Source organism: Octopus bimaculoides, chromosome 21, assembly GCF_046866305.1.
Source record: "Octopus bimaculoides isolate indiv1 chromosome 21, ASM4686630v1, whole genome shotgun sequence".
In the NCBI taxonomy this organism is placed as follows: domain Eukaryota; kingdom Metazoa; phylum Mollusca; class Cephalopoda; order Octopoda; family Octopodidae; genus Octopus; species Octopus bimaculoides.
Window position 1 is genome coordinate 39,257,014 of NC_142948.1, and position 15,000 is coordinate 39,272,013.

At 34.8% G+C, this 15,000-nt stretch overlaps 1 protein-coding gene across 1 annotated transcript in view; it reads left to right on the top strand.

Moving 5' to 3' along the window:
* The window catches only part of LOC106867295 (complement factor H), a 45,031-nt gene that overhangs the window by 22,136 nt on the left and 7,895 nt on the right, over positions 1 to 15,000 (top strand). The window contains exons 13-19 of the mRNA XM_089338943.1: positions 4,924 to 5,100; positions 6,877 to 7,074; positions 7,235 to 7,426; positions 9,091 to 9,420; positions 10,354 to 10,584; positions 11,442 to 11,636; positions 12,362 to 12,547. Of these exons, the coding sequence (XP_089195069.1) occupies positions 4,924 to 5,100; positions 6,877 to 7,074; positions 7,235 to 7,426; positions 9,091 to 9,420; positions 10,354 to 10,584; positions 11,442 to 11,636; positions 12,362 to 12,547 (1,509 nt within the window). The remainder of the gene's footprint in view (positions 1 to 4,923; positions 5,101 to 6,876; positions 7,075 to 7,234; positions 7,427 to 9,090; positions 9,421 to 10,353; positions 10,585 to 11,441; positions 11,637 to 12,361; positions 12,548 to 15,000) is intronic.

Below are 15,000 nucleotides of genomic sequence, written 5' to 3' on the forward strand. Positions count from 1 at the left end.
AATACAAAAAAAAACAAACAAGAAAAAGACAGCATAAATAAAATAAAAAATATATAAATGAAAAATAAATTGATTAATTAAATAATAATTTTTTTATTGATTTAATGAAAGAATCATATTTGTTTAAAAGAGTAAGAATTTGACTTACAAATAGTTAGAACCAGCAAGAAAATGAAGTTTTTGTGAAATTAATCCTTCATTTTTTAAAAAAGATTGCCTCCACTACTTTATATATACAGACACACACACACACATACACACACACGCACACACATGCACATGTGCGCACACACACACACACACACACACACACACACACACAGATGACACCCCAACATGGCCACAGTTAAATGATTGGAACAAGCAAAAGGTAAAAGATATACAAGGGGCTGCTGAAATGGTCCTGAATTTAAGGGTACCATGAAAGACCTGGCTGGAGGCCCAAACTTCCCACTTCTTTCACAGGGCTTAGAAAAACTGAAGGACTGCTATATATAATGTGTCAATCTGAGAAGGGAATATATTGGATAAAATCATAATCAACTGATCCTCCTGTATTTTCTTTTACCCAAAGCCAGGAACGTTTCAGCACCCACACACACATACACACACACACACACACACACACACATATATATATATATATATATATATATATATATATATATATACACACATATATATTATATATTTATATATATATATAAATATATGTGTATATATATATATATGCATTTGTCTTATGTGTATATACATATATATATATATGTGTGTGTATATATATATATATATACATACATACATACATACATTCATACATACACACATACATACGTATGTACATACATATACATATATATATACATATTCTATATTCTTTTTCAGTCAAAAAATCTTGCATACACCATTTAGTACATCAGCACCCACCCGAACTAACTATAAAAACAGTTTGCTATTTCAATTGTGTTTATGAGTGTTACAGACAAAGGCTAACTTCTTTTTATTTTATTAAGAACTAAATTTTCACTAACAAAAGATCAGATGTTTATTTATTAGTCATCATCATCATCATCATTGTCTATTATTTATACACAAGGGCTTGTGGCAGTTTGCTTTAAAATCAAATTAAACATGAATATCGTATGAACTGTATAATGAAATTATATATATTTAAAATAATGCACTTGCAGCAACATGCAGATATGTTTATACTTGTGTGTGCTATGTATGTGTGAATGTGTGTGTATGTGTGTATGTATGTATGTATATATATATATATATTATGGAGATGTACTTGCATAGCAAGTGACCTGATCTGAGATCGTATGCTGAAACAAAAACAATTGCAGTGTGGAAGGTGTTTATAAGTCATTTAAAAACACACAAAAACCATTAGATTCACTTCAACATTTAAATTTAATTTGCCAAAATATTTTCATCGCTTTGAGACCACAACCTGTTCACTGACGGCACGGAATTTTGTCAGTGAAAGACCACGGTTTCAATGAGCTGAAAATATTTTGGTAAATTAAATTTAAATGTTGAAGTGAATCTAACGGTTTTTGTGTGTTCTTAAATGGCTTATAAACACCTTCCACACTACAATTGTGTATATATGTGTGTGTGTGTGTATACACATACACACACACAAACATAGATATATATAAGATACACACACACACATATACCTACACCTTCTGACACACTTATACATAAGCTCATATCAATAAAAATTAACTGACTCCATCAAATAAAGTCTTATCAAGCCTCAGATCTACAGCAGCATGTAATTTCAAACTGCTTTTCTTAGGAGCAGAAAATACAATTCCTTATTTAGAGGCAATGAAGTCAATGGCTGAAATATATTCTTCGCAACAGGAATGTAATTGACTGCCAAAGCATTCCATTTCCTTATAGCTTATATAATGTCGAATATAATATTTATTTATTTACATTGTTTTGAATGAGTCGTGCATTATTTCATAGCTTTGAGATATTTTTGATGAGATTGCTTCTTTTCAGATTAATGTTGTAGGGTAGGTGTGAGAGTGTAGATCTGGCTGGTTTCAACATGTGACTGCAACGGTATTTTTGCCAGGTGTAGCCAGTTTAAATGCTAAAGGATTAAATTGAATATATACTTATAGTATGTATCTATACAGGGATGTATACACAAACACACACACATGAACATACACACATAAACACACTTATGCACACACACACATGCATGTGTGTGTGTGTGTGTGTGTATATATATATATATATATATATATATACACACACAAACACACATACACACACACACACACACACATATATAGATATACATACATATATATATATACATATACATACATATATATATATACATATACATACATATATATACATACATATATATATATATATATATATATATATATATATATATATATATATATATATATATATATATATACAGAATTTGAGGAAGAAATATCCACGTAAGTGATTGTTAAAAACAACCTTGATGCCAACTGGGTTTAACCAAATATATTGATATTGAGATCATCAATACATATGTATATAAACAGTCTCATAGAATTAAAAAATCAATAAAAGAAAATGTAGGAAAACAATTAAAAAAGATGCTTGGTTTGATTTATTTGTATTAGAATTGAAAAAGAAATCCACACTTGCCCAACACACTACACTATATTTTCTTTTCAGGTGGATTTGGTGTTTTAGTAGCCTTTTAATGTTCAATATTAGCTAAATTTTAAACGATAAATTTCTAAGCTCGTAAATTATGCGTCTTTTAAAGTGAGTTTGTTAACATTTGAAAATACCTGAACATTGTCCTCAATTTAATTAAGTTATTTCGTAACTGAAGACTACAATACACTTATTTTTCCTGAAGAGATCTAACAATAAATAGATAATTGCATCTTTTAATGTTATAATTACTGATGATTCTTAAATATTGTTATATCGAAACATATATATATGTATGTAGAATATCTTTTTGGGGTTATTTTGTTGGTTGAGGTGGTTCCTTTTATACTCTTATATTTTTTCACCTTTTAATTTGCATTACTTTTCCAATTGTTATACAAATAAAACGAACCAAGCATCTTTTTAATTTTTCTTCGTTTTCTTTTATTGACTTTTTAATTGTGTGTGTGTGTGTGTGTGTGTGTGGTATTATGTGGATAATAAAGGTGGTGACCTGACAGAATTGTTAGCATGCTGATCAAAATGATTGCAGCATTTCATCCATACATTCTAAGTTCAAATTCCACTGAGGTCAATTTTACCTTTCATTCTTTCAGGCTCATTAAAATAAGTATTAGTTGAGCTTTGGGGGTCAATGTAATTGTCTTAACTCCTACTCGATAATTGCTATATAGTTGATGTTGCTTGTCCCTTTGACCCACAAATAGTCAAGAAGGAAGGCGAAAAGATGGATAGATACAACTCCCATAAGTATGAAATAGCCTAGCTATGGAAACTAAAGGTGAAGATAATGCCAATTATTGTAGGGTCCTTGGGAACAGTATCAGAAGGCATCAAGAGGAATATAAAGGAAATTGGGATAGAGTGCCCAGTAGAACTGTTACAAAAGGTTTGCTTCCTTGGCACGGCCAGAATAATCAGGAAAGTATTAGAAAGCTGAAAACAAAGAACAGCATGGTACCGTAGGCTGCAGGTAGTAAGCCCGCTACGCATGCAAGACTCCAGGAGCTCCAACAAAACCTGTGATAAAGAGAAAATAATAATAATGATAATAATTGTTGGAGCCCTGGGAACAGTGAGCAAAAATCTTGAAAAGTACATTGAACAAATAGGGGCTGCAATAAGGGTGGAGCACTTGCAGAAAACAGCACTGCTTGGAACCGCTCAAATACTCTGGAAGGTGCTCAAAAAATAAGAGGTGTTACCTTAGTTCACTGGTAGGGAACAGCTGTCACCGTAGTGCATCTCCAGTGTTAGAAGCTGTGCAAAGGCAATAATAATAATAATAATAATAATAATAATAATAGGATGCTAAAGCTCATTGGAAACCACAAGAAGGAGAGCAAAAAATCTGCTAGTGAGTTTATCCATGATAATACTCAGGTTGAATAGCATGAGGGAAGTGCAGCAAATGTAGTTGCAAAGAAGGTGAAATCAATAGCAAAGCAAAATGCATTTGAACAATTGGCTGGGAACAAAAACCTCTGCATAGCAAATATGTGGCCCGTGGCAAACAAGCTGATGTAGACCAGAAGCACACCCATCAATGGCTACGGAGCTCAGGGCTAAAGGCATAGACTGAAGGCTTTATCTTGGCTGCCCAAGATCAGAGCTTATTGACCCAGAACTATCAAGCCAATGTGATGAAAAATGGTGTTGACCCAAAATGTCGATACTGCAATGATGTGATAGAAACAGTTGACCACATAATCTCTGGATGTAAGGTTTTAGCACCTGTAGAGTACAAATCAAGTCATGACAGAGTTGGCCAATATCTACATTGGATAATGTGTTGGTATTATAAGATCAAAACTGCTGACAAATGGTACAAGCACCACTCTGAGGCTGTAAATATTCTTTGGGACTTCCCAGTATGTACAGACCGGTCCATCAAGGCAAATTAACCAGATATTGTTGTGAAAGACAGCAGCAATAAAGTTTGTTTATTGATTGACGTGAGCAAACCCTGTGACCATAATATCTCGGCAAAAGAATTTGATAAGCTCAGAAAATATAAAGATTTGTTAATCACAATCGAAAAGATGTGGCATCTCAAGATGGTTACAATACCAGTAATTATAGGAACACTTGGAATGATCAAAAAAGGAACTGAAAATTATTTATATATTTATATATATATTTGACTTTGTTTTGTCTTCTGATAATATCATTTCTTTCTTGCTCTTCTCTTTGTATGTCTTCTAGTTGGCTGTCGGAAGTTAAGAAACAGCAAATATATGACGGTATCTGTGGATGTTGTTGAAGGAATTGAGGAGATGACTATTGCATGTAATGAAGGAACCCATGAACCAGCAGACAATATCACCAACGTTATATGTCTTCAGGATAAATGGATTCCATTTATTCCTAAATGTAGACCAAGTAAGTTACCTGTAAAGTGTACACTTATGCATACACACACATAGAGAAACACAGATTTGCACACGCATATACACATGTGCAGAGATATACACGTGCACACACATGCATACACCCTCCCCACTCCTTCTGCATGCACACACATGTGCATAGGTGTACCTTTTCATGCTTGCACAGGTCAGGCAGAATTTGCTGAGGCAGATTTTCTAAAACTGGACACCCTTCCTGTGCCTAACCTCACCTGTTTCTAAGTAAGGTAATATTTCTCCATGACCAAACATGATTTCATACACATGACACCGCTTGTATGACAATGACACTCATTTACAACTACCACCCAATGTCAAGACAAAGAAGTACACACAGATACACACTCACACACATCTATATTGACATTCCCCACTCCATTTGCTTTCTTTCAACTTCAGTTCCAAAATAATCATAAATTATCTCATCATCGGATTGATTTCATATTTTAAATCTCAATAACAGAATGCAATAAAAGTGTTTCCTTGGTGACCCATGGCACTTATGCATCCGAATGCACTTGGGACACCCAATGCTGAATTCCAAATAACTCCAGCAGTGAACTATACGTAGGAACTAATAATTTATGCTTGTGTGTTCTCATCATCATCATCATCATCGTTTAACGTCCGCTTTCCATGCTAGCATGGGTTGGACGATTTGACTGAGGACTGGTGAAACCGGATGGCAACACCAGGCTCCAGTCTGATTTGGCAGAGTTTCTACAGCTGGATGCCCTTCCTAACGCTGTTCTGTATATCGTAACTATTAATATTGTCAAGTTCAGTGATAGACTAACCACTATCACTGTATGCTAACTGGATAATAAAGACTTATGTGGAGCTCTAACTTATACTGTTGTAGTAGTAGTAGTAGTAGTAGTAGTAGTAGTAGTAGTAGTAGTAGTAGTACATCTAACTGAACACACACAGCATACATACATGCATACATCATCATCATCATCATTTAATATCTGTTGTCCGTTGCTGGTATGGACAGCAATTATTAATACACTTTGCCACATTACTAAATATCTAAGTGATAACCTTGGAGATTTGAGGATTTTCAGGATATGAAAGTAATTGACCAGCTAAACCCCCCCCCACACACACACACACTTTGCAAATGCAATCTCTAAGCACAACAGTCAAAAATTTACAGTAAATATATTTTAAAGTTGATTTAATCTCTTAGAACTGTCCTGCCACCATCAGAGGAATTCATTCCAATTTTTGTGCTGATGTTATGGCAAGTGTCATCAACTTCTGGATGTCTCGTCAAAGCTAACTAAATATTTATTTTCAAAATAAAACTTCTGTATATTGTGTGACAAAGTAATTAATGAGAAAATTCATTTGATATGGAAAATCTGAAACCAAAATAATTTAAGCAGCAGACTTATTGTAAGCTAATTTTTCTTCCACAACAAATAAGCAGCTGTTGTTATCTTGTATGGGGTTATTAGTTTTATCAGCATTATTATTATTGTTATTATTACTATTATTATTATTATTAGGCGGTGAACAGGCAGAATCGTTAGCATTCTGGGAGAAATGCTTAGCAGCATTTCATCTGAAAAAAAACAAAAAAACAATACATTAGTAATCGTCTGTCAAAGAGTGAGTACATCTTTTATGTATATATATATGTATGTATATATATATATATATATATATATATATATATATATATGTATGTATGTAAGTATGTGTATATTTATATATGTGTATTATATTTTATTTCCTTTTCTAGATCCTTGCAAAGTTCCAGAGTTGAACAATGGGCATTACCATACCCCTTTACTTGGCAGAATCCAATCTGGTACTGAGATGGAACACGGTCAAACCATTTATGCCAAATGTGAAAATGGTTACGAAACAACAAAGTTTTATTTCACTTCTTGTAAATATGGAGAATTCAAGAACATTGAAAATATTTCTTGTGTAGAAAGTAAGTAATTGTTGTAAATTGATTTTATGTTGATGTTTAAATCAGGGAATTAGCAGGGTCATTAGAATATGATCAAAATGCTAAGTCCACCTAATTGCTGGCCTTGTGCCAAAATCTGATATCGGTATGTGTACATGTACATATTCAATTTATATTCCAGAGAGTTGTAAACCTTTAAAAAAGCTAACTAATGGCACATTTGACAAAATCGGAAATGGTGGACAGCTTTCTTGGATTCCTGGTACCAAAACTAAAGTAATCTGTGAAAATGGTTTCATTCCCAAGAATGGCATCACCAATGTTACATGCCAGCGAGGAAGATGGCAGCCCGACGAACCAAGCTGCATACCAAGTATTTCTTTTTAAATTCTTCTGTTATATTGAAATCAAATATTTTATTTTTTTTATCCTTTCCTTGTTTCAGTCATTGGATTGTGGTCATACTGGAGCATTGCCTTTAAGTGTTTTTACTTCAATAAACCGACCCAAGTATTTATTGATTTTAAAAAAAAACGTCTAGCACTTATTTGATTGCTCCTTTTTTGCTGAACTGCAAAGTGATGGGGAACATAAACAAACCAACACTGGTTGTCAAGGAGTGGGATGTGAGGTAGACAAATACAAAGACACACACACACACGCATAAGCATATATACGTGATGGGCTTCCACATGTTTTCTGTCTCACAAGGCATTGGTTGGGCCCCAGTGCCAAAGTAGAAAGCAATTGCCCAAGTTGCTGTGCAGTAGGACTGAACCCAAAACCACGTGGTTGCAAGCTAGTTATTTTTTAACATTTTATCTTTATATCAAGAAAAGTGGTTTCGTAATTAATAACATGTTAATTGGCATGTTAATCCATAAGTTCCTTGGTAGACTTCATCTAACTTCCTTTATGTGAAGGTCCTATCCCCTTAGGACACATTTTGTCCTGTTTCTTTCCAGGAATTTAACACAGGCACAGGCATGTGTGTGGTAAGGAGTTTGCTTCCCAAATGCATAGTTCCTGGTTCAGTCCCACTGTGTGGCACCTTGGGCAAGTGACTTCTACTATAGCGTTTTGCTGACTAAAGCTTTGTGAGTGGCTTTGGTAGCTAGAAACTGAAAGAAGCCCATCATATATATATATATATATATATATATATATATATATATACATATATATATACACACACAAATATATATATGTATATATTGTCATTAAATCATAAATCCAAAAGAGAACCACACTCCTCTTTATAGAGCAGAAGAGTATTTAGAGAAAGATAGGTATGGCTGGCTCATGGGGTTAGCCAGGGTTTTGCGTCCATGAAGCACTTGGCTTTATCCACATCTTGTTAGATGCTGATGACCAGTGGCCTATAACTTCTCTTCAATATGGAGGGAGAAACAACCTTGTGACTAGTTTATGGACACACCACTAAGATCAACCATGAGGGATTGTCTCCCTTTGACCACTATCTGGAATCCACCCAGTCAGCTTGTAGGTCTCAGGATTTCAGTAAGAATCACTGAAGTGTAATTAGGGTCCGAAGACTTCCATCCTGGAATTGAAGATGTTTCTCAGTTTGAGGGAGTTCTTTAATATCCTTGTCCATTCTATTATGCACAACCTGCAACATTTTCTCCCATTGATGTAGGGACCTAGTTTTTCTAGGATCTTCCATATGGCCAAGGATGTAACATAATGTTTTTCTGCTATCCTAAATGAGGATTTGTGGTTGGAGAGGCACTGCTTGAAGGTTTTTCCCAGAATATCCAATGTATTTTCGAATGTTGCTGCTTCTGTGGCTGTTGGTGCTGGTTGGCATCTTTAATGCTGCCACAGGGAACATCATCAGTGGTGAAATAGGTGTTGATGCTGTTCATGTTGTCATTGTTGGTCCCCCCATTGGTGCTGTGGTAACCATTGTCGTTGGTGGAGCAGTCGTCAGCGCTATAGTTGTTGTTGTTACCATTGAAATATGTGACAAACATATTTCAACTAATCTAAATTGTGATTATTCATAAACACTGCTGTGCACCATTACTTCGATATATATATATACATATTTACATACACATGTGCGCACTCACACACACGCATGCACATATATACACAAGTTAAAATTCATTTTCACTATTTATTCACTGCACATTGTTTTTTTTTTCGTAGAATATTGTTTGCTGCCATTCATACCAAATGGATATTTCTTATATAGAAATCATAAACAGATACAAGACAAACTCATCAAAAATGGTACCGCTATCAAGACGTTCTGTGATTCAAACCATAATTTGAGTGGACCAAAGGCAATTGTCTGTTCCTATGGGAAATGGTTACCAGAGGTTCCAGCTTGCCAAAAATGTGAGTAAAAGATGAAATAGTTTGGTGTTCTTCTGCGAAAAAGAAAATTAAAATTTGAAGGGGCAACCCCTACCGACCCATTTTTAATGTTCCTCATCTTCTCTTTCTGTCTGTCTGTCTGCCTGTCTCACTCTCTCTTCATCTGCTATCTCTGCAGACATTGGATGTTCATAAATTAACTTTACAACTTTCACAATTTATTGCTTCTAATTGTAATGCTAATTTATGGACATCTTTGTCCAATCTTTGACTCAATTCCTTTGATGCTTTTCTCCTTTGATGGTTCCAAATATAGGAAACTATACATCCGTCTCTTTCGTGATTGTTCTGTTAATTCTTATGTTGCAAATTGGTGATATTTTCTTTGAAATTGTCATTGGATGTGCATGCATGTGTGTGTGTGTGTGTGTGTGTGTGTGTGTGTGTGTGTGTGTGTGTGTGTGTGTGTGTTATAATTAAATTAATTATAATAAAGTATTATTTAATACCAACTGTGTCTTATTGACAATGGCAGTTCTGCTTCACGTATTGTAGGTCAACATCTAAAGAAAAGATATGAGGAGGGAGGTAGTACCAGGGGTGGGGTGACATTCTATGGAAGAAGGATTAGACATAAAGGTTAGTACTGGACCCTGAGGCGGAGAAAGCTGTTTGTGTGCATGACAGGCAATGAGAAGCAGGGAGAGAAGTGGGTTGGTTGTAGCAGGGTGAGGATGGCACAAGAGCAGCCAGCTCTGAAGAGCAGAGAGCATTGCAGTGTGTGTAGAAAAGGCAGAGAGAGAGAGAGAGATAGAGAGAGAGAGAGAGAGAGATGGGTGACAGGATGTTTAAGGGCAAGGCCAAAGTGTTAGAGTCTCCACTTTTTATGGCAACCAAACTTATTCCAAAATCTTCTTCACATATACTTTTGGCTTTCTTCTTCTTCATTTCCAGATTTCTGCATTCCTCTGACAAACAGCACCACTTCTCCCCTGGTTTTAAACACTCACCACAGAAAGAGACAAGAGATTGGATCTGTCTCTTTGTACCAAGACCAGCTACACCCACATGGGACTGTTGTAAAACTAGTCTGTGACCCCAGCAAATATAAATCTAAAAATGGTGTTACAACCTCGACGTGTCTCAATGGGAAATGGACTGTGACTGACCTGGAATGTCAACCATGTAAGACTTCACTTTTAGTTTTTTAATCATATTTCTTTCCTTTCACAATTACACTTCAATAATTTTTTTCAAAATCGTTTTTTTCATTTCTAAAAATATTGAAACTTTAGATATTCTTCTGTTGGAAAAAATGCTTAGTGGTATTTCATCCATCATTATGTTCTGAGTTAATTTATCAATGTATGTACTTAATTTATCGACCCTGAAAGGATGAAAGGCAAAGTTGACCTCAGCGGAATTTGAACTCAGAACATAGTGATGGGTGAAATACTGCCAAGCATTTTGCTTGGTGTGCTAACGATTCTGCCAGCTCCCTGCCTTAGAATGGATTATTGTAATAAGGATAATCATTATTATGAGGGCAGCAAGCTGGCAGAATCGTTAGCATGCTGGGCAAAATACTTAGCGGTATTTCACCCTTCGCTATGTTCTGAGTTCAAGTTCTGCTGAGGTCAGCTTTGGCAATCATCCTTACGCGGTCAATGAAATAGGTACCAGTTGAACACTGGGGTTGACTCGTCCCCTTCCCCAAAATTTCCGGCCTTGTGCCTATAGTAGAAAGGATTATTATTATTATTATTATTATTATTATTATTATTATTATTATTCTTAAGGCAGGAAGCTAGCAGAATCGTTAGTGTGTCAGACTAAATTCTTAGTGACGTTTCTTCTGATGTTTAGCATTCTGAGTTCAAATTCCAGTGAAGTTGACTTTACCTTTCATCCTTTCAGGGATCAACAAAATAAATACCAGTCATATACACAATGTAATGAATTAACCCCTCCCCTCTCAGATTTGTTAGTCCCTTGTCGAAAATTAGAAAAGAATAATTATCACTTTTATGTTTTCATTGCAGTTTCATGTCTACAGTTAAAAAATGACAGTGTTTCTTCACCTTTGACCTTAATTGGGTCAACCTCGAGACTAATGCTGCACTCAAGTACAGTGGAATTACACTGCAATCCACAGACAACCATTCCTTTAAACAATAACATCCGGTCAGTTTGCCAATATGGGAAGTGGATACCAAGCCTTTTGGAATGCAAACCAAGTAGGTTAACATTTATTTATCAAATAAATAGACCAAGTGATTCTATAGGGAAGAAATATTAGTGCCACAGAGTATAATTTTTATATAGTTAATCATGTATTTTACATCTGTTTTCCCATGTCTTCATGTGTTAAATGAGTATGTTATTAAGGCATTGTTGTACAGCAGGATGCCTATTGGATCATATTTGGAATGTTTGTTTAATGTTGAGAATTTTGAGACATTGGTTTTCTCAAGAAATTCCTCCCAGTGCACTCTGCAAGTTAGAGGAACACCAATGAGACAAGTGGAGAACTTTGTCTATTATAAAGGCTGGAGCAGTTTGAATGGGAAACGATGCCCCACCCACCATATTCACCGGACATTACCCCATCTTATTATCACTTATTCTGCAGTCTTTAAAATCATTTGAATGGGAAAAGTATGAATTCCACAAACAAGGTCAGAACAGTACTGGAGGAGTATTTTTTTGTCATGAACAAGTGAATTTTGGGAGAGGGGTTATGCAAGTCTACCAGATAGAGGGAAGAACATTGTAGAAAATGAAGGAGAGAATATTTTAGATTAAAAAAGAACTTTGTTTATCTTAATTTTGAAAAATAAAAACGAAGTATAAAAAAACTGCATTATTTATGGGATGATCCAATGTGTGTGTGTGTGTGTGTGTGTGTGTGTGTGCATATATATATCATGTTTGTTATCCTGTGTCTTGAAATATTTTGCAGGATCTTGTGTACTGCCAGAATTCAAAGAGACAAGCTACAGATTCCTGAACGATGAGCCAGTGGTAAACTTCACCATTCCAAGTGGTACCTACATCCATGTGATATGTGACAAGCCCCATCTCATACCCACAGTAGTGCTTTGTCACTACGGTAAATGGGTGCTGCCAGTGCGTTCCTGTTTTGATGGTTAGTTCATGTCGGTGCCAGTGTTACCATTCTAGAGCTGTTGCTGTTGTTGTTGTTATAGCTGTTGCAGTTATTGTAGACGTTGATGATAATGATGATGATGATGATGGTAATGACAACAACAATGATGATAATGATGGGGGTGATGGTGATGAAGAGGATGATGGGAAGGTGGTGGTGGTCATGACGATGGCCGTGGTGGTGGTGGTGGTAGTAGTAGTAGTGGTAGTGGTGATGATGATGATGGTGGTGGTGGTGGTGGTGGCAGCAGTGGTAGTGGGGGTTAATGATTGTGGTGATGATGATTATGGTGTTGATGGCAGTGATGACGACGACAATGACGATGATGATGGTAATGGTGGTGGCAATGATGGTGGTGATGGTGGTGATGGTTGTGCCCTTGTCTCCTCTCTTGTTAATGAAGCTGTCATGCATCACTTAGAGACTTTGACGGCAGAAACAGTTTCTTATTTGTATTACAGGCATTGCTGACTTTGATGGGCTGCCTGGTATGTCAGTGTGTGTGTGTGTGTGTGTGTGCTGTAGTTCAATTGTGCCTCTGTGTGTGTGTGCGTGTGTGTGGATGTATACATGCATACACACACACACACACACACACACACATATGTATATGTATTATATATATATATATATATATATATATATATATATGCATTTGTATGTATATATATAGAGAGAGAGAGAAAGAGAAGGGAAACGAGAGAAGGGCAAGAGAGAGAGAGTGATAGATATATAAGTATATGGATATGTACGTATGTATGTATATATTTATATATATACACGTATATTATACATATAATATACATTGTGTGTATATATACATATATATATATATACATATCCATGTATACTTATGTGTGCATATGGATACATACACATGAATATATGTATTTATGTGTGTGTGTATACATACACATATATACAGGTTATGTAGATTATCACTCCAATTTAACACACACACACACACACACACACACACACACACGCAATCAGCTTCTATCTTAGAGTTTAAACACTACCTCTTGTCCATGGATTAAAGAAACATTACAAAAAAAAACCATCCTCGTAAACAAAAATATATAAAAGCAAACAACAATAATGCATAAATAAATAAACAAACACATACATGTTGTATTAGAATAACTTGTTTCTATTTTTAAAGCAAGAAGGAGTTTAAATAAATAAATAAATATAGAAACAAAAATATTGCTAAGTAAATAAAAATGAAGGAGGAGGTTTCAGAATCTTGAGGATTCTAAGTGGGAGGGCATGGTGTTATGGACTGTCAAGCACAAAAAGCCCTATTATTGTTGTTGTTGTTGTGGTGGTGGTAGTGGTGCATTTTCATTTTTTGAATAATTCTCTGTAGATAATGAGATAGAATTATGATTGCCATTAGTTCGAGATGTGGATGTGTGGGTGGGTGTGTGACATGTGGGGTGAGGCAATGAGGGGGGGGGGGTGTCATGTGTGTTATGGGTTGCATGCATGCATGCGTATATATGTATATGTATGTGTATAGGTGCTCTTTACATGGCAGTTATGAAATACTAGCATCAGCCACAACTGTGATCTCACTTGACTTGACAATATAATGCTAATAACAATTTTCATGAGAAATTAACAAATGATAATAATAATAAAAATAACAACATTAACAATTATATTAATAATAACTAAGTGTCTTTGTTCTTCTTCATCTAATTTTTCTTCCTAATTAGCATGAATATTTATTTCTATGTATAGCTCTATATTTTTATATCTCCTTATATATTTCTATAAATTCTGATATATTTTTTATATTTTCACAAAATTAAAAAACAAATTATTTAAAATGTGTTATTTTATTCATGTTTATTAATTTATTTTATTACATATTTTATGAACTTCCTATAAAGAGGCATTTTATACAATGTCTGTATTTATGCATTTTATGAAATTATACATTTGAAGGGCTGTGAGTATGTTGTATATTACATGTAATCATGTATATAATATATCTTATATCACATATATATATTAAGTATATATACATTTATATATCAAAAGGGTGTGTTATAACATTATTCCACATATGCACAAACAGCCATACCAGCAATCCAACATACCTCCATCATCAGCTGCCACACAGATATCATTACGGTTTTGACACCTGAGCAGTACCATTCAATCCGGCAGTGTCAACAGCACTAAAAGAAGTGCTACTTGGGAACAAACATACCAAGAACCAAAACACACAACTTTCAAACACATTTATCCTGTGTACAATAGTATTTAATCAAATACAGGCAGGATTAAACACTAATTTTAAAATTAAACTACAACAAGAAACACATAAATCTATGTACATCTGTATCGGCATTAATAGTAAACCTACAATAACAACATTATATGCGAAATAGCGACCAATCTTTATGCATTTATATTCTAAG